This window comes from Mastomys coucha, unplaced genomic scaffold, assembly GCF_008632895.1.
Source record: "Mastomys coucha isolate ucsf_1 unplaced genomic scaffold, UCSF_Mcou_1 pScaffold15, whole genome shotgun sequence".
Taxonomy (NCBI): Eukaryota; Metazoa; Chordata; class Mammalia; order Rodentia; family Muridae; genus Mastomys; species Mastomys coucha.
The window spans coordinates 97,424,658-97,441,783 of NW_022196897.1; the positions used below are offsets into that span (position 1 = coordinate 97,424,658).

The window sequence follows — 17,126 nt, forward strand, 5'->3', positions numbered from 1 at the left end:
TCTGAGCGTGAGCTCACTGTGGTTTTTGCCTTATATAAACTGGCTCTGAGAAACTGCAAGGCCACAGTCGGCCCCCGAGTCTAGTCTGCTGCCCTGACGGCTCAGTCTTTTGGTGCGCATTCAATAAACCAGCCCTATCTGACTGCAATTGATGTCTGTTTTGTGTGGCAAGTCCCAGACCCCCACATCTAACAGCCACAAAAAGAGTGGATCTACTTTGAAAGATGTGTGTTATAGAAAACCTGACTTCTTTTAAGGAAGAGAGAATAGAATAGAATCCTCGCTAAGATTTAAAGTTAAAAAACAAAACAAAAAACTATTTTAGGCCAGATGTGATGACACGTACCAGAAATCTGATGAATTGGGAAACAGTCAGGTCTCAAATTCAAGAGTTCAAGGCCAGCCTGCTGGAACTATATAGCCTGCCCCTTTCCCTCCCTCCCTCCCTCCCTCCCTCCCTCCCTCCCTCCTCCCTCTCTCTCTCTCTCTCTCTCTCTCTCTCTCTCTCTCTCTCTCTCTCTCTGTCAAGATAAGAGTCTTAGTCTTCATGGACTGCTGCAACAGAGTGTAATAAACTAGGAAGGAATCTGATCCCTCTCACAGTCCCAGAGCCTAGGTAGTATATGACCAAGTTGTCCACAGATTTGGTGTGTGGCACATCAGCTTCAAGCTTCCTGGCTTGAAGACTAGGGAGTCTGGCTGTGGGCTCATATAACCTTTTCTACACTGAAGTTATCAGAAGGCTTCTCCCTCTCCCTCTCCCTCATCTTTCCCACCCCCTTCTGACTCTTGTCCCCTCCCTCCTCCTTATAAGTACTACTGTGATCATAAGGGTCTTGGCTGGTGTTGCTTAGTCCTCAAAGTCAATTTGATGGGATTTAGAGATCATCATAGAGACTTACTCTTCTGGGCTTGTCTCTAAGGGTGTTTCCAGAAAGGTTTAACTGAAGAAAGGTTCGCTAAGACACACCCAGAATGTAGCTGGCAACATTCCTGGGACCCATAAATAAAAGGGGATTAAAATTGAGCTGAGCACTAGCATTCCCTCCTCTCTGTGTCAGTTTGACCAGTGGCCTCACACTCCCGCTCCCTGCCTTCCCTGACATGATGGGCTGTAACCCTCGCTGTGAGTCGCAACCCTTCCACTCTTAAATCGCTTGTCAGGTACTTTGCCACAACAAGGAGACACATTTCCCAAAGGTCTGACCAAGTAACCATCACCTGGGAATGAGGACTTCAACACGTGAAGGGGGGAGGGGAGCCACATACAAACTTTCAGCTGTAGCAGATGTCCTAACTAGTATGCATTACTTTTATTTCCCTGACCCTGCCAGCTGCTCTTTTTCTAGTGGATAGATACAATCAATGGTGCAAGTGGTAATGTTATAGGGGACTGAGGCAGAAGTGTCTTCTGGCTCCCTACCTAGTGCCCCTTGCAATGTCCTCTTTCTCCCGCTCCTATCTCCCTTATTTTATTTCTTAAAATTCCCAAATCAGGTTTCTAGGATGGCCGGTCCCATAAAGTTACTTGCCACTGTCACCAAGTCTGATAACCTGAGTTTGATTCTTGAGACCCAGAAAGCAGAAAAAGAGAACATTCCTGCAAGTTGTCCTATGACCTACAGGTCCTCATCACTCTCATCCTGGCCTTCGAAAATATCCCGAGTATCTCAAGAATATCTCGAATAACTCAAGAAGGAATTTGAGGAGGCAAACATCTTTAGTTCTGACTTCTTCCCCTCGGTTTCTTGCTTCAACACTCATTCAGCTTTTACCTTTCAGCAGGCAGAGGGAAGACAAGGAGAACTGAACCTAGCTTATTTTCATAAACAACGACTCTTACCTCCTTCCCTGTGCACTATATATTTGATAGTGTTAGAAGCTATGGGTTTCAAAGTCCACTCAATTTCCCGGTGCTCCATCAATTAGTCTTCTGTACAGTGTGTTTTTAGGGCATTAGGGGTTTGCAGGTGACAGGAACTTAGGTGACCTCCATATTCCACAGGGAGACCAGTAGAGAAGCTGAGATTGCCATCTCTCACGACAGGGCTTTGCCGAACTGGGGGGACGTACACCCGCTAAGCATCGAGGGATGCGAGCGCGCGGGTGACGGTGGTCCACGCAGCCCGGCGGGCGCGGACGCCGAGAGTTGCGACGCGCAGTACGGCCGCCAGAGGGCGCGGGCTCCACTATGGCGGCACGCCGACCGGGAAGGAAAGCGGTGGTCCGCCCCGGAGATGGGGAGCCTGGGGCCGAGGAGCGGCGGGAACAGGGGCGCCCAGCCTCCTTCCGCAGCTGCCGGCCTCGGCAACCTGCCCTGACACAGGGCTCCACCCAATCTGCGCTCACAGGGTGGCCGCAGCATCCGGAAGGTGACCAGGGCGCTCGCCTGCGCGCCCAACCTCTCTGCCCGGCTCCAGCCCGAGACCCTCGGAAAGGGGCCGCCAGGTCCTCCGGGCGCCGCGCTCCGAATGGCGCGAGGGGCCGCGGAGAACGCGGCTAAGCGGGGACGCCGGAGAGCCGCAAGCCCCGCCCCGCGGCCGGCGCCCTGACAACGCGAGCGGCCCGGGCGGCGCCGCCGCCGCTCTCCGCCCCTCGGCCGGCACCAGGCGGGGCTGGGACCAGAGCGCCGCCGCTGCCACTGCCGCACGAGCCGCGCTGCTCTGCAGAGCCGGACCGGGAGCGGGGCCCGGGCCCGGAGCGGGGTGGCTGCGGCCCTCGCTCTACCCTCTCCCACCATGAGCCAGGGAAGTCCAGGGGCCTGGGCCCCCCTCGATCCCACCTCTGGGTCCTCTGCGTCCCCAAACCCGTTCGTGCATGAGTTACACCTCTCCGGCCTCCAGAGGGTTAAGGTAAGGTGTGGGCAGGGGACGTGTGGAAGACTGGTTGGGATGGGGAGACCGGGTGGTGAGGAGCCGTGGCTGAGATGGGCAAGGGGAATGGATGCCAGAGGAGGCGGATGAGAAGCTTGTGGGGAGGGAGTTAGGGGGCGCGCACGTGGGGGCGGCTGGGGGTGGGTAGGCGAGGAGCCTTGGTGAGGACTCCAGCTTAGGCGATAGACAGGCTCACAAGTGAGGAAGAAACGAGTGGGAGAGGAGGGAGGACTGAAGAGGACCCAAGGATAGGAGAGATGGAGGACACTGGGGAATGCGGATTACATCCTACGAAGGTTGAAGGGCTAGGATGGAGCTGTAGGCTACGGAAAGCCCAGGGTGGGGGCAGGGGTGTGTTCAGCGATCCAGGGCTTCGACTTAAACGGTTTGGACCCGAAGACTGCGTCCTTGTGCCCTTCCAACACCTCCTCTTTCCGCCACCCCCCCACCCCTCCACTGCAGAACCTACTGGTGGGGGCAGGGAGGCTGGGAGGGGGGTTAGCTACAGGAAGTAGAGGGACGCACCACCCCAGGGTAGCCAGGAGGTGGTATGGGGAGGAAGTGTCCAAGGTTTCTGATGTGATCACCTCCCGTGAGGCCGGCCCCCGGGGGCTAGGTTTATTTACCTGCTCAATCCTAAGGAATCCTCTGGAGTCACCCTGGCACTTGGCAACCCTCACCTTGCAGAATAGGGCTGAGTGTTACCTAAGGATTGTTGTTCTGCAGTACTAGGCTAGGGATTGATTGACCTGAGACTTGAAAAGTGGATCTCTGTGTTTCCAGCCATCTGCTCCTTGGGCCCAAAGTGTTGAAAGCCCTGTACCGGGTTTGTTTGACATAGGAGCTATTTATGGAATGGGATGGGATGTTAGGGAAGAACTGTCTCTAACCTACATCAAGCACAGGGCTGGACGCCTTCCCTGCATTTTCTCATTAAATCCTCTTTTCTTTTTTTCTTTTGGAGGGAGGGGGTTAGGTCTAGCCCTGTGTAGCCCTGGTTGTCCTAGAACTTGTTCTGTAGATCAGACTGGCCTGGCATTCCCAGAGATCCACCAGACTCTACCTCCCGAGTGCTGGGATTACCTGGGCCACCACCTCCCAGCTCATTAAATCCTAACATCCTTTCCAAGTACCAGATGCATTATGACAGTAACCTTTGTAGGGGGAGGGAGGGTCACCTGAGAGTGAGAAAACAAGGCACCTAGTGGTATTGATCCTTGGTCCTCCTGGCCCAAGCTGATCCTTGTGCCTCTACCCTGTCACCTACAAGGTGTTAACTCTTTGCCCCCGGGTCAGCCCTTGTAGGAGGTGGTTGCTGTGGACTGAGCCTTTCCCAGCCCTAAGGGACATTTTCTCCTGCCCTTCTGCAGTTCTGCCTCCTGGGGGTACTGCTGGCCCCAATCCGAGTACTTCTAGCTTTTATTGTCCTCTTTCTCCTCTGGCCCTTCGCATGGCTCCAAGTAGCAGGTCTCACTGAGGAGCAGCTTCAGGAACCAATCACAGGATGGAGGAAGTAAGTGGGACCCCCAACTCCTTAAAACCATTTCTCACTGGGTAGATGCTATGCTCCACCCCCAACACACACACACACACACACACACAGACACACACATACACACACACACACACACACACACACACACCCCAGGGTCTAAAACTATTACATGAGCTATCAGCCAAGCCCAGATGTGGTCCTTAGGACCTCACTTCTAAGTGACATGTCCAAAGTACTTTCAGCTCGATGGCCAACGTGTTTTGAGGGGGACAGAGGAGCATCCTGCTTTTCCCAGGCACCTGGTTGGGAGACAGGGTTGATTAGGAGTCAGGACTTCCTCTCCCACTGACTCCCAGCCGTACCCTGGCAGGACTGTATGCCACAATGGGGTTCTTGGTCTGAGCCGCCTGCTATTCTTCCTGCTTGGCTTCCTTCGGATCCGTGTCCGGGGGCAAAGGGCCTCTCGCCTGGAAGCCCCTGTCCTGGTTGCTGCGCCCCACTCAACTTTCTTTGACCCAATTGTTCTGCTGCCCTGTGACCTGCCCAAGGTTGTGTCTCGAGCTGAGAATCTTTCCGTGCCTGTCATTGGAGGTGAGAGAGTTCAAGAAGGTATAGGGGAGGAATGGCAACCCTGGGGGCCCCCAAAAAGTCAGAAGTGGAAACACTGGCTTCCAGTGTAGAGAGAAACGTTCAGGAGGGGTACCTACCTGTCTGTTGGCAGATGAATGTAAAGTAATTCCGTTTGTCAACTGATCTCAAGACTCAGGGGGCTAGGGCCAGAGACAAGGTGCTAGAAAGACAGCCTACAATAAATAGATCGTAGCAATAAATGGAGTGTTGAAATACGTTCCACTGTTGAGGAAATTGAAGCTGCCAGATGTCAGTGCCTCAGGGTCAGAACCAAGTGACTCCTCCTTTCAACCTTCCCCACCCAGCCCTTCTTAGATTTAATCAAGCCATCCTAGTCTCCAGGCACGACCCGGCCTCTCGGCGCAGAGTGGTTGAGGAGGTCCGAAGACGGGCTACCTCCAGAGGAAGGTGGCCGCAGGTGGGTAGAGATATCTCGAAGCTCTGCCTCATGTGCCGAATGGTTGCTCTTTCCTTCCCACTTCACTCTGTGCTTTGGGTTTTTTTTTTTTGTTTTTGTTTTGTTTTTCACCCAGGTACTATTTTTTCCTGAAGGCACCTGTTCCAACAAGAAGGCTCTGCTGAAGTTCAAACCAGGTGAGTAAAACGATAGTGGGCGGTCAGGCAGTGGGGGAGAAGGAACTCCAGCTTTGGGGGGAGAAGTACCTCACAAAGTAGAGGGGAGGGTAACGGTGACAGGGAGCCTCCTACCTCTCTGACAAGGCGAGTCAGAGAGGACATTCTCAGTAGAGCAAAGCCACATGGCATTTGGGATGTGTCCCAGACCCTCATTGCCATGGAGCTGCCTCCGTGTACTAACTTCTGCCTTGGGGGGTGGGGGTGGAAATGGGATTTAGGAGCCTTCATCGCAGGGGTGCCCGTGCAGCCTGTCCTCATCCGATACCCCAACAGTCTGGTGAGTCTCGGTGGAAGGAAAGGGTGGAAGCGGGGAGCATGAATCCCTCCTCAGTGGACATAAATGGAAACAGCTGGTGATGTGTTAAAGATACGCATCTGGGGTGAAGCACGAGGTGAGGTTGGGGTCTGCTAAAGGAGATCGGCCAGTTTCCAGGAAGAGAAATAACCCCTGCCCCTCTTTCTGCTTTCTCATAGGACACCACGAGCTGGGCATGGAGGGGCCCTGGCGTGTGAGTGCTAGTGTTACAGGGTTAGGGTGGGGAGTCAGAATCCACCAGAGCATCTCTGGTCCAGTCCCTAGTAAAAGAGATGAATGACCTTCGGTGTAGGACTGAGAGAACTCCAGCGGAGATTGCCCTCTGACCTCCCCAATGTTACTTGGCAGTATTTCTAAGCCCTCCCACCTAAGTCACTCCTGCTGTAATTACAGTTCCTTATTTACTGTCCCTTGTTTCTTGTTTGTGGGTTTGGGGGGAGGGAGTGGGAGGCTGCTTCTGAATTCAGTGATCCCTTTTAGAGAACCCATACCACTAGGAATGCCTCTTCCCTTCGCCTCAGTATCCAGACTTCTCCTTCCTTGCTGCTCTTCCTCCCTGGCATGTTTCCTGTGGCTTTTGTCCTGCCCATCGCCTTTCTGGCCCTTGTCACAACCTCCTGGCTAACTGGAGCTAGGGGTCCCTTTTTTTTTTTTTTGTATCACTGAGAGAACCTCCCACTGCCTTGCTCAGGAGGAGCAGCTCATAGTTAAACAGTGGTAAACACCCACCTCTCCTCTCTTAGACTCCAAGTTCTCTGGCTCACCGCCTCTCAGCCCTGCAGCATCGTGGATGTAGAGGTACGGACCTCTTAATGGGATGGGGAAAACAGGGTAGTAACCACGCATGCTTTCAGGTCCTGATGAGAGCTGTGCCTGTGTTTCAGTTCCTCCCTGTCTATCAGCCCAGCCCGGAGGAGAGTAAAGACCCCACCCTTTATGCCAACAACGTCCAGAGAGTCATGGCACAGTGAGTATTATAAGTTACTTCCTGCTGTTCCACAAAGTATTTCCTGGAGCAGTTCTGCTGAGCAGAGGAACCACAAGAAGGTACAGGGATGATGGGGAAGGTCTGAGAGACAGCCGAGACCAAGGACAGAAAAAGACAAAGGAAGCCCGGCGGTGGTGGCACTCGCTTTTAATCCCAGCACTTGGGAGGCAGAGGCAGGCGGATTTCTGAGTTTGAGGATAGCCAGGACTACACAGAGAAACCCTGTCTTGAAAAAGCAAAAAAGGCAAAGGAAACTGACCATGCTGGTCTAATAGAGTATAATGAAACCTCAGAAAGGTCTTCTGCGGCCTCCTCTTGATCTCCATCCTTCTTTGTCCTGAAGGGCCTTGGGCATTCCAGCCACTGAATGTGAGTTTGTAGGGAGCTTACCTGTGATTGTGGTGGGCCAGCTGAAGGTAGCGTTGGAACCACAGCTCTGGGAGCTGGGAAAGGTGCTACAGAAGGCCGGGTAAGTTAACCTTGAAGGTGAGGATATACACAGTGTCCCAGATAGGGGAAATGGGCAGGAAGAAAGGCTGCGCTGCCCTCGGTCCTCAGTACAGCGGTTCAGGGGACAGCAGCTGAGCCTGTGCATGGCGTATCCAAAAAGAAACTGAGTCAAATCTGCTGTCAACCATTCCGTCGTAGGCTGTCCCCTGGCTTTGTGGACATGGGGGCAGAGCCAGGTCGGAGTCGAATGATCAGCCAAGAGGAGTTTGCCCAGCAGCTACAGCTCTCGGATCCTCAGACAGTGGCTGGTGCCTTCAGCTACTTCCAGCAGGTAATGGATTAGAACCCAGGGCAAAATGGACGGCTTGCCCTCCTCCAAGCCAAGGAGCTCGAGATTCAGGGATGATATCCAAGTGATTATTTTTGGCAAACTGTATTTCCAGAAATAGCACCCAAGTATCCTGTCAATTCATAATTCTAGTTTTTTGTTTGTCTGGACAAAGCAAGCAAACACTCAAGTTTTGATACTAGACAGATGCTCTTTATACCCCTCACAGCCTCACAGGGCCCTTTCTGTGCTAATGAGACACAGGCTGTGGGGCTGAACATCCTCAGCTCTTAGAGGGAATAGAGGCAAAGAATTGTAAGCTCAAGGCCGGCCTAGGTGATATAGTCAGACACCTCTAAAAGTTTTAAAGTAATTAAAAATTTTAAGTTTTGAGCTGCGTGGATTTCTTAAATTGAGGAAGACCATCTCCACCTCAGCCAATATGTCCCCCACAGACATAACATCTATCCTGCTTAGATTTTTAGTATTAAAAAAAAAAGTTAGGCCAGTGGCCCCCAAGTCTGTGGGACCAGTTCTACTACATAGGCTGAGTCAGAGGAAAACCAGTTTGTCTGGGTTGGGAACCGGGATTGCTCCCTCCGGTATATCAGAACGGGTGGTAACTTCGGAATTCCTGGGGGATCCCCTGACATTCCTAGATCTCTGTGGGAGAGCTTCGTCACCACATGTCTTGGCCTAGTTTACGGCAGTAAGCGATAGTGGATGGAAGCATGTGGCCTGAGAACTCACAGGAGCCCTGGGGAGTTTGCTGGTCAGTTGTGAGCAGAGTGGCCACAAGCGTCATTTCTAAGCCTACTGAATAGAAGCCAGAGTCCAGAGGGCAGGAGGAAGCCTGTCCCCACATTGCTCTGGTTGGTCTCCCACCAGGATGCCAAGGGTCTGGTGGACTTCCGAAATGTGGCCCTAGCACTAGCAGCCCTGGATGGCGGCAGGAGCCTGGAGGAGCTGACTCGACTGGCCTTTGAGGTACCTTTGAGGGACTCTGAGACAACCGCTGAGGCGCTTTACCCCACAGCTCCATCCCTGGAGGCCAGCATCTTGTACCATTCCCAGTTAGCTCTTAAGATAATGCAAGCTCAGGTCCCTCCCTAGATAATGCCTAAAACTGCCTCTGTCCAGAATCTCCCACCAAGGCCCCTGCCTGGGAACAAGAAGGCAAAAGCTAGCTGTTTGACACTTGTCCTGAAAGAACAGGTACTAGAGATCCAAGAAGGCTTATGTGCAGCACTCTTAGAAAAAGAGGAGCCCATCAGGCCAGCTTCCTGGGCAATGTGAGGCATTGTCTGAAGGAAGAGGACTTGATGCCCTCCCCACCCATCTCCATCTCTCTCTTCCTGCCCCCAAGCTCTTTGCTGAAGAGCAGGCCGAAGGACCTGACCGTCTGCTGTACAAAGACGGCTTCAGCACCATCCTGCACCTGTTGCTGGGTTCACCCCGCCCCGCTGCCACGACTTTGCATGCCGAGCTGTGCCAGCCTGGATGCAGCCAAGGCCTCTCCCTCTGTGAGTCACTGCCTTCTTTGCCCTGTGAAGGCACTGGGGGCACCATCATAGGTTCTGAGCACTGAGCTAGCTGGCCGAGAAAGAGGGCTAGTGGCCAGTGTCAGGGATCAGAACCTCTGAGAGGAGGGAAGGTGGGTGGGAACCGGGCAAGTGAAGAAAGAGGTGTCAAGCTATATTTGAGAAGGCAAACAGACTAGCAGGGCTATGTTCTGAGGAAAGAGAAGGGAGGGATGGCGCCCCTCCTCACTCTCAAGTGGTGTAACTTTTCTGTTTCCCACTCTTCCCGTCCAGGTCAGTTCCAGAACTTCTCCCTCCACGACCCTCTGTACGGCAAGCTTTTCAGCGCCTACCTACGCCCCCCACACAAGCCTCGAAGCACCTCCCAGATACCAAATGCCTCATCCCCCAGCAGCCCCACTGCCCTGGCCAACGGGACTGTACAGCCCCCCAAGCAGAAGGGTGACTGAGCACCTCAGTCTCCCACTCTTTCCTCAGCTCAAACCCAGCCCTGCTCTCAGGACAGCGCCAGAGGCCTACCCTATGCCTCAGCCCCACCTCTGCTCCTGTTTGATTTTTTTTGGTTATCATTGGGTTTTTTTGTTTGTTTGTTTGTTTGTTTGTTTTCATTTTTTGTTTGGTGGGGTCTTTTTGTAAAAGACTATTTTATACATAAATATAAATATATATCTATTAAAAAAAAATCTGAAGCTTGGTCCCGAGGGTGGAGTCATTAGTTGTGAAGGAAAGAGATGGATGGTTGGTTTCCAGATTTCCATTGGGATTTCCAAAAAACTCCAAAGATTGATCTCGGCCATACCTGAATTCTCTCATTCACAAACAGACTGGGGTGTTTCCTCTATGGAAATCAAACAGTGATTTTTGTATCTGCCCCTCCTATTACCACCTACTAAATATGCACATCCTAATTGACTTCTTCATGAGCCTCTTTTTCAGCCCGTTCCCTCTCGTTCTGCCCTCATTAAAGATGGAAATATAGCTTCCTACCATTCCATATTTAACAGTCCCACTGAGAGTTTATTCCATCGCCCATACTCAGAGCAGAGACCTGTGTCGGGAATTGAGCCTCCTCCAGGTTACACCAACCACATGGTACTTCCCTGGCACTTCCCTTACAGCAATATGAGCTGAGGAACAACATAGAAGTCCTTCCTGTCCAGCCCTTGCAGGAGGAAAAGTACCCCTCCCCCCAACCTTTCTCGCCTAGCACCCAAGGCGCTACATGTCTTGACACACATACATAGAATAAATTAGATTTAGGAAATCAGATCTGACCTACAAAGAGAACCCACCCCCCACCTCCTGCACGGTAGCCTTAAAGGAGGCAGACAATAATAGGCTATCCAGACCAGACCTGCCAATGCCAGGTTCCGTCTTGGGAAGAGGGAATGAACCTTTTGGGACTCCTGTTTTGGAACCTATCTGTCTGGTCATGAAAGTGATTCTTAGCAAAACACTACAGGGAACCAAAATAAGGCTAGCCTCGTGGTCAGTGGGTCCACAGAACCTGCCTCTGTTATAACGCTTTGTTCGATGTCGCAGCCAGGATGCTCACACAGAAGAGTGCATCGCATTTTCCAACCAAAAACAATCTTTATTGTGCCATATAACTTCCGAAAGCCAAACTCTCCCTTTACTTCCCACTAACGGGACCCCCTGCAACCTAGCCAGTCGGACCTGCCCCAAGGCTCTCCAGCTTCTTTCACAACAACAAAAAGAGCATTGGGCTGAGGCTGCTTCTCCACAGGGGAGCGGCAGCAGTAAAATAGACTGGGGTGCCCACCTCTGGGTGCTGCTAGGTGGAGCAGGGTGGCCCTCTGCTTCCTACTGGCTACGACGTCGTTTCTTCCTTTTGCTGGTGACAAAACTGTCACGCCGCCTTTTCCGAGGCTGTGGGAGCTGGGCCATTCCCAGAGCAAGGGGCTTCTGCCCGGAACTACTAAACTGAGCTCCTTGCTGCGCTCTCTCTACCACAGTAGCTGGACTCCCAACTAGGGCTTGCTTCCCAGACTTGGGAGGGGTTGAAGGCTGGCCAAGGTCATCTACTTCAGCAGACTGTCGGGATGTTTTCACAATCCCCTGACCTCCAGAGGCGAGACCAGTATTAAGGGGAAGCCCTCCTGAAGAGAGGCTAAGTTTTGAAGCCAAAAGGTAGGAGAAGTTGGAGAGCTCGTGGTCTTCCTCCTTCTCTGTCTCACTTCCTTTGGCTCTATCTGCTGAGGCGCATGTTTCTCTAATAGGGGTTTCTCTCAGAATAAAAGCATCCCTGGTTCCCCACCTTGGGGAAATACTTCCCTGGCCCTGGCCTGATGGCGATTTGGTTGTCTCGTGTGTGTAAGATTCATGATTGCCTTGTAAAGGAACAACAAGGTCAGTGGGTTTGAAGGAAACGGTGCCTTCCCTGCCCTCCCCTTGGAGGTTGTAAGAATTAAAATTTGATGAGCAGGAATCCTTGCTGACCCCTGGCTGGGGACCACTGTCGTTTCTAACATCGAGTATGTTGACCTGTTCTGTGTTTTCCAACCGAGGAAAAAGTAGATTACCTTTGTTCTCTGCCTTTTGGCTAGCCTTGGGGAAAGAGGAGGCATCCTGGGTCCCAGTAATAAGGAGACTGCCTTGGCATGTGGGTATCAGGGTGTCTTTGGAAGACCCCAGTGTGGAAGAGTCAAGTGTTTGCAGTAGTTGGGGGCAAGCTTCAGCCCACAGATCACTAGGATTCTGTATGGTTTCAGGGCTCAGCTCTTGATTTTCTTTGGACCTCAAACCTGGACCACTGGCCATCAAAGATCCTGGCGAGCTGCAGGAGTTTCTCTTTTCTGGGATGGCTGTTGTATCTGTACCTCTACAGGGAATCACACTATTCCCCACATCCTTGAGCACTGTGTTTTTTCTAGGACCTGGAGAAGCGCTGTTTCTAGAACTTGGTGCCTGGTCCTCCCTTCTACATGCCTCATCTTGGATGCTAGCTATGACATTCTCGATGTGTAAGGGAAACTCTAAACCTACAGCATCCATATCACTGCTCAGCCACAGTCCTGGGCTGAGAGAAACCCTGTCTAGGTTGCCAGTTGCTCCAGGGGAATGGTTCTGATTATAATTCTGAACCACATCAGGACCTCTGTCATCTCCCCACATGGCTCTTGAAGAGCCCTTCTGGGAAACTGCTGAAGGTTGTTCTCTTCCTTGAGTAAGCATCCCAACTCCCCCGATCTGCTGTCCTATCTGCAATGCCAAAGCCCGTTTTTCTAACCCAAGTCCTTGCACAGGAACTGGCTCTGTAAGTCCAATATCCAAATTGGAAGCTCTCATGTGTTGGGGATCTTCTAGCCAACAAAAAGGTAAAACCTCTGGATTCCTATCTGCTACTGGGTAGTGCCCAGAGGACCCAGTACCTCCCAGGTGGCCATCATGAGTTGCAGAGAGCTGTTTTATGGCCTTCCCAGACCCTTTTCTCTCTATACCCAAGGGTACTAGTATTCCCTGTGACGCTGAGAGTTCTAGCTGCAGGTCCCAGCTGCTAGGGGACGGCAGACTATTTCCATCCTTGTGAATCCCCCTTGGACCACCTAGTGTTTGTTCCTGCCCACCATGCATTTCTCTTGCCTGCTTGCCTGGAGAAGCAGATTTTCCAATGCGAACAATGCCCGCAGCCCCCTGAAGCCCAGGTGAGGGCCGACACCTTTGACCCCCATCTTCATCTTCATCAGACACAGAAGGACTTGAGTCTGACTGAGCTCCGCTGCAACTTGGAGGTGTCTGTGCATCTTCCTCCTCCAAGGCCAAGAGTCGTTTCTGGACCAGCTGGAAGGGAATGGACAAATGCCAGTTCTATACATGGTTGGGAGAAGAGGTGGCTGAGTGGGTGATAGGAGATGGTAGAAAGTGTGGGGAAGGAAAGCAAGTGTTTTAAGTGATGGGATCAAAGATAGATACTGTAGCTCTTTCTGCGTTAGAGCTTTGTCCCTCTGCTGTGAGCCATTCCTCGTCCCCTACCTACTTGTTCTACACTGTAGGCATAATGCTTTCGTGCACTGTGTGGAGATTATCCTTGTGTTATTCAAATGATGACTTCTATGCCCTTATATGACCCAGAGCCCAAACCTAAACCCGTTAAAATCAGTATGAGGATATCACAGGGTTATGCAGAGTCAGCCAGGATCCTTTTCCCGGTGTTCTTTGCCTCCCAACTTTACCTGGGCAAGTGTAAGTCCTTCTTCTTGCCTTAGTTCCTCAAGTAAAGCCAAAGGATCTCTCTGATCTTCTGGGGACAGCAGGTCTGCCAGAAATTGGGGGTGAATAACTGCCTCCACCTGGGGAACAGAAAGAAGAGCAGTGTAGATCTTGATATGGAGTAATCTATAAGCCCAGGTGCTCTAGAGACGAAGCTCTGGGGCCCGTGCCCCCACTTTCACACTGGAGTTTGTTATAAAAATCTGTAGTAGTCCTTTCCATCAGCTACCTACATGTATACCTATTTCCAAATTATAGAATGGAGCCTGCTGACTTACGCAGAACCCCAGAAGGCTGGTGCCCCAGAGTACCGGACTCCCAAATATCTATTCGAACTTGTAGAATGGGGGCTCCTGCCCTATGCAGAACCCCAGAGAGCCAATGGCCCACATTGCCTAGCCCCCAAATATCTCTTTGAAAGTAGCCGTGTAGACCTAGCTCACCTTGGAGACAAAGACTTCCTGAGAACAGAGTTCGTCAATGTAGCTCAGAAGGTTTGGATCTGGATACATCCCTGCATCCTCCTGTTGCCCCTCTTCCTCCACTTCTGTCTTCCCTGTGTCCACGTGGCTCCCCATCAGCCCTTCCATGATGTCAATATATTCTTGTACAGCTTCGGGTGGTATCTCTTTGGGTGCCTCAGGAACCGGAGGCCTTTGGGGTTTGCGCTGCCGCCGCCGGGGAGCCCGTGTCTTACAGGCTGCCTTCTTGGGAATGTACACTGGGGGAAGAGACAGAGAATGGGAAAAAAGCTTTGGTATCTACTTCCCAGGGATACTTGTAAGGGGAGAAATTTGGGTTCAGGAAATGGATTCCAGAGTAGGATCAAGCTTTTGGGGGAGAAAACATAAAAAGTTGGAGGGTACGAGAGAGAACACTGTTTGAAATCTTTCCACACACCTTGACATTCCAAGAAACCACCTGATCCAACCCCATTTCTTAGGCTGATAAAGTATAGGGCTCATGCACAATCTAGATGAGAGAGTAGTTAGTTTACTTAGCCAAGATCAATAGCTACTTCAAGACAAAAAGGAGCCAAGACCCCAGCTTCCTATGGGGCATTGCATTTGGCTTATAACAATGTCACTTCCAGGAAAGACAGCGACAGAAGCAAAAGCAGAGCATTTCCTCATCCTCACCTGCACTGTGGGTAGCCTTACCTGGCTGCTGGCAAGCCCCTGGGACCATGGACCCTGGAGGATCAAGTTTCAAAGGGGCTAAAGGGGACAGACCCGGGGAGCTATTCATCAACTGTGCATTCTGTAGCTGTGTTTCCTCCTCCGCCTCAAACTCCATGAACCTGCAGAGGGTAAAGAAGAAACAGGTAGGGCTGGAGAGATGGCTCAAGTGGTTCAAATCCCTGCACCCACATGGCAGTTCATCATTGTCTGTAACTTTAAGATCTGACACCCTCACAGACATACATACAGGCATAACACCAATGTACATAAAATGGAAAGACAATTAATTAATTAACATTAAAAATAAAGAGCACAGTCTGTGGTGAGAAGGAGAACCCAGTCCATCAGCGACAGACACCAGGCAGCATCCACACATGGCCAAGAAACCAAGCACCCTCATTTTGGCTAATTGCTATTGATGTTGGTTCAGCCAGGGGAAGCCTCACAGGTAGGCAGTGGCCTAAGGACAGTTCTGAGAAATGCCATTATATCGTTTCTTCACCTTCAGTGGTTATTCAAGAAGCTAAATAGAGAAACTGGTGGTATACGGCTCGGACAACTCTCCAGGACAAAGTGATATCCTCTACTTCTGTGCCCTATCAATCTCACCCAGTGCCCTGATTAAGTACTACTTCATATAAGCTTGGCAAACTCATACAAGCATGGCCCATGTAAAAGTCTAGAGGTACACTCTAAAGGGTTGCTCCTGATGGCCTCATCTGCCTCTTTTTACAACTGAAAATGAAGGCAGAATTTCTGAAGCAGAGGAACAGGTCCTCGAGGGTAAATCCAGGGAACCAAAGGTTCAGATTCAGAAAAAAAAAAAAAAAAAAAGATACGCTTGGAGGAAATGATTCCTTCCCCAGTTGCTGTGATAAGGATTCTTACTATGTTGCCCAGGCTGGCTTTGAACTCCTGGCCTCAAATGATACTCCCATGTCAGCCCTGGGGCCATGTGTGGTGACTCACTACATAACAGCCTGCCAAAGTTACTTTTTTGTTGGTTCGACCACTGCCCGGCCAAAGTTACTTTTGTTTTGTTTTTAAGATTTTTTTTAAATCTGTGCTATTTTTAAAAAGAAAAACAAAGCAAACCATGAAAGGAAAAGTGCTGGTGAAGTTCCACATCAATAGCTACTTGCCATCTGGTGAGCAAAAGAACCTTCATGGTGCCAGACAGTGGTGGTGCACACCTTTAATCCCAGCACTTCGGAGGCAGAGGCAGGTGGATTTCTGAGTTCAAGGCCAGCCAGGTCTACAGAGTGAGTTCCAGGACAGCCAGGGCTATACAGAGAAACCCTGTCAGGGTGGGGGGGGGCCCTTCATGGGATTTTTAGAGATCCTGCGTTCAGTCCTATGCTAACACCTTCAATAGGAAAGCCACATACAGATACAAAACCTGGAGGCAGAGGAGCTTTCAGGAACAGACAGGATGGAGTAACTCCAGAGCTTAGGTGGTAGAAGCAAGAAGGGTCCAAGAGACTCTCATCTGGCCTATAGCCTTCCTCCTGTGGCACTACTTTATTTTATCTTAAAATTTATTCCATTTATTTTTTTATTTATATGTGTATGTGTGTGCACGTGCATGTGTACACTGTGTATGTGTAGACTTCAGAGGACAGCTTCTGGGAGCCCCTTCTCTCCTACCTCCATGTGAGCCCTGAGGACCAAACTCAGGTTGTCAGGCTTGTGGTACCTGCTAACCCATCTTGCTGAAGCTCCTGCTACACCCCTCTCCCAACATACACATACATCCATCTACCCATCTCCGCTGTCCCTGTATTTAACCACTCCCCTACCCCTGCAGGGTAAATGAGGGTTCATCAAACTCACTTCTCTGCCATCTCATAAAAGATCATCCGGTCAAAGTTGCTGGTCCGCTCCCATTCCTGCAGAGCCCTCGGCAGTCCCTCTTCCAAGGTCATAGTAGGCTTCAGTCGGGCCAGGGAACGAAGCACTGGGCTAAAACCCCCATTAGGTCAGACACATTGTAAAAGTGTGCTCTGCACCTGTTCTGATGCCCACCTCAGTCCATATCCCCCTGTCTCTCCCCAAATCTAGTATGTCCCTCAAGCCCTGTCATGTTCCATTTTAATAAGACTGCCAGACTCCACGGCCTCCCCTCCCATTGTACATCATTCTTGCTGCCCTTCCCACTGAGATGTGCAAATCACACAAATCAAATGATTCTTCTCCTGACCTTCCAAAACCAACAAGGGCACCCACCTTTAATTCTCAGTGCTAGCCTTTAACTTAACACTAAGAAGGGAACACTCCAGATTGTAACTATAAAATGGATTTAACCCAGCCGGCGGTAGTAGTGTGTGCCTTTAGTCCCAGCACTTGGGAGGCAGAGGCAGAGGCAGGTGGATCTCTGAGAGTTCCAGGCCAACCTGGTCTACAGAGTTAGTTCCAGGACAGCCAGGGCTACACAGAAAAACCCTGTCTGGGGGGGGGG

At 51.2% G+C, this 17,126-nt stretch overlaps 2 protein-coding genes across 2 annotated transcripts in view; one reads left to right on the forward strand and one right to left on the reverse strand.

Annotated features, from left to right (window-relative positions):
- The first annotated feature begins 2,552 nt into the window (after positions 1-2,552).
- Lpcat4 (lysophosphatidylcholine acyltransferase 4) lies at positions 2,553-10,165 on the forward strand. Its single transcript, XM_031371338.1, has 14 exons — positions 2,553-2,852; positions 4,244-4,386; positions 4,739-4,959; positions 5,304-5,416; positions 5,532-5,592; positions 5,853-5,911; positions 6,109-6,143; positions 6,694-6,748; positions 6,835-6,917; positions 7,282-7,407; positions 7,587-7,719; positions 8,605-8,703; positions 9,083-9,239; positions 9,531-10,165. Exons 1-14 carry the CDS (start codon positions 2,739-2,741, stop codon positions 9,704-9,706), a joined length of 1,575 nt encoding a protein of 524 aa, XP_031227198.1. The 5' UTR covers positions 2,553-2,738; the 3' UTR covers positions 9,707-10,165.
- Positions 10,166-10,830: 665 nt separating this feature from the next.
- Nutm1 (NUT midline carcinoma family member 1) overlaps positions 10,831-17,126 on the reverse strand; it is an 11,416-nt gene continuing 5,120 nt past the window's right edge. The window contains exons 3-7 of the mRNA XM_031371339.1: positions 16,502-16,630; positions 14,648-14,787; positions 13,931-14,208; positions 13,451-13,567; positions 10,831-13,058 (exon numbers count right to left, since the gene is read on the reverse strand). Coding sequence (XP_031227199.1) covers positions 11,082-13,058; positions 13,451-13,567; positions 13,931-14,208; positions 14,648-14,787; positions 16,502-16,630 — 2,641 coding nt within the window. The 3' untranslated portion in view covers positions 10,831-11,081. The remainder of the gene's footprint in view (positions 13,059-13,450; positions 13,568-13,930; positions 14,209-14,647; positions 14,788-16,501; positions 16,631-17,126) is intronic.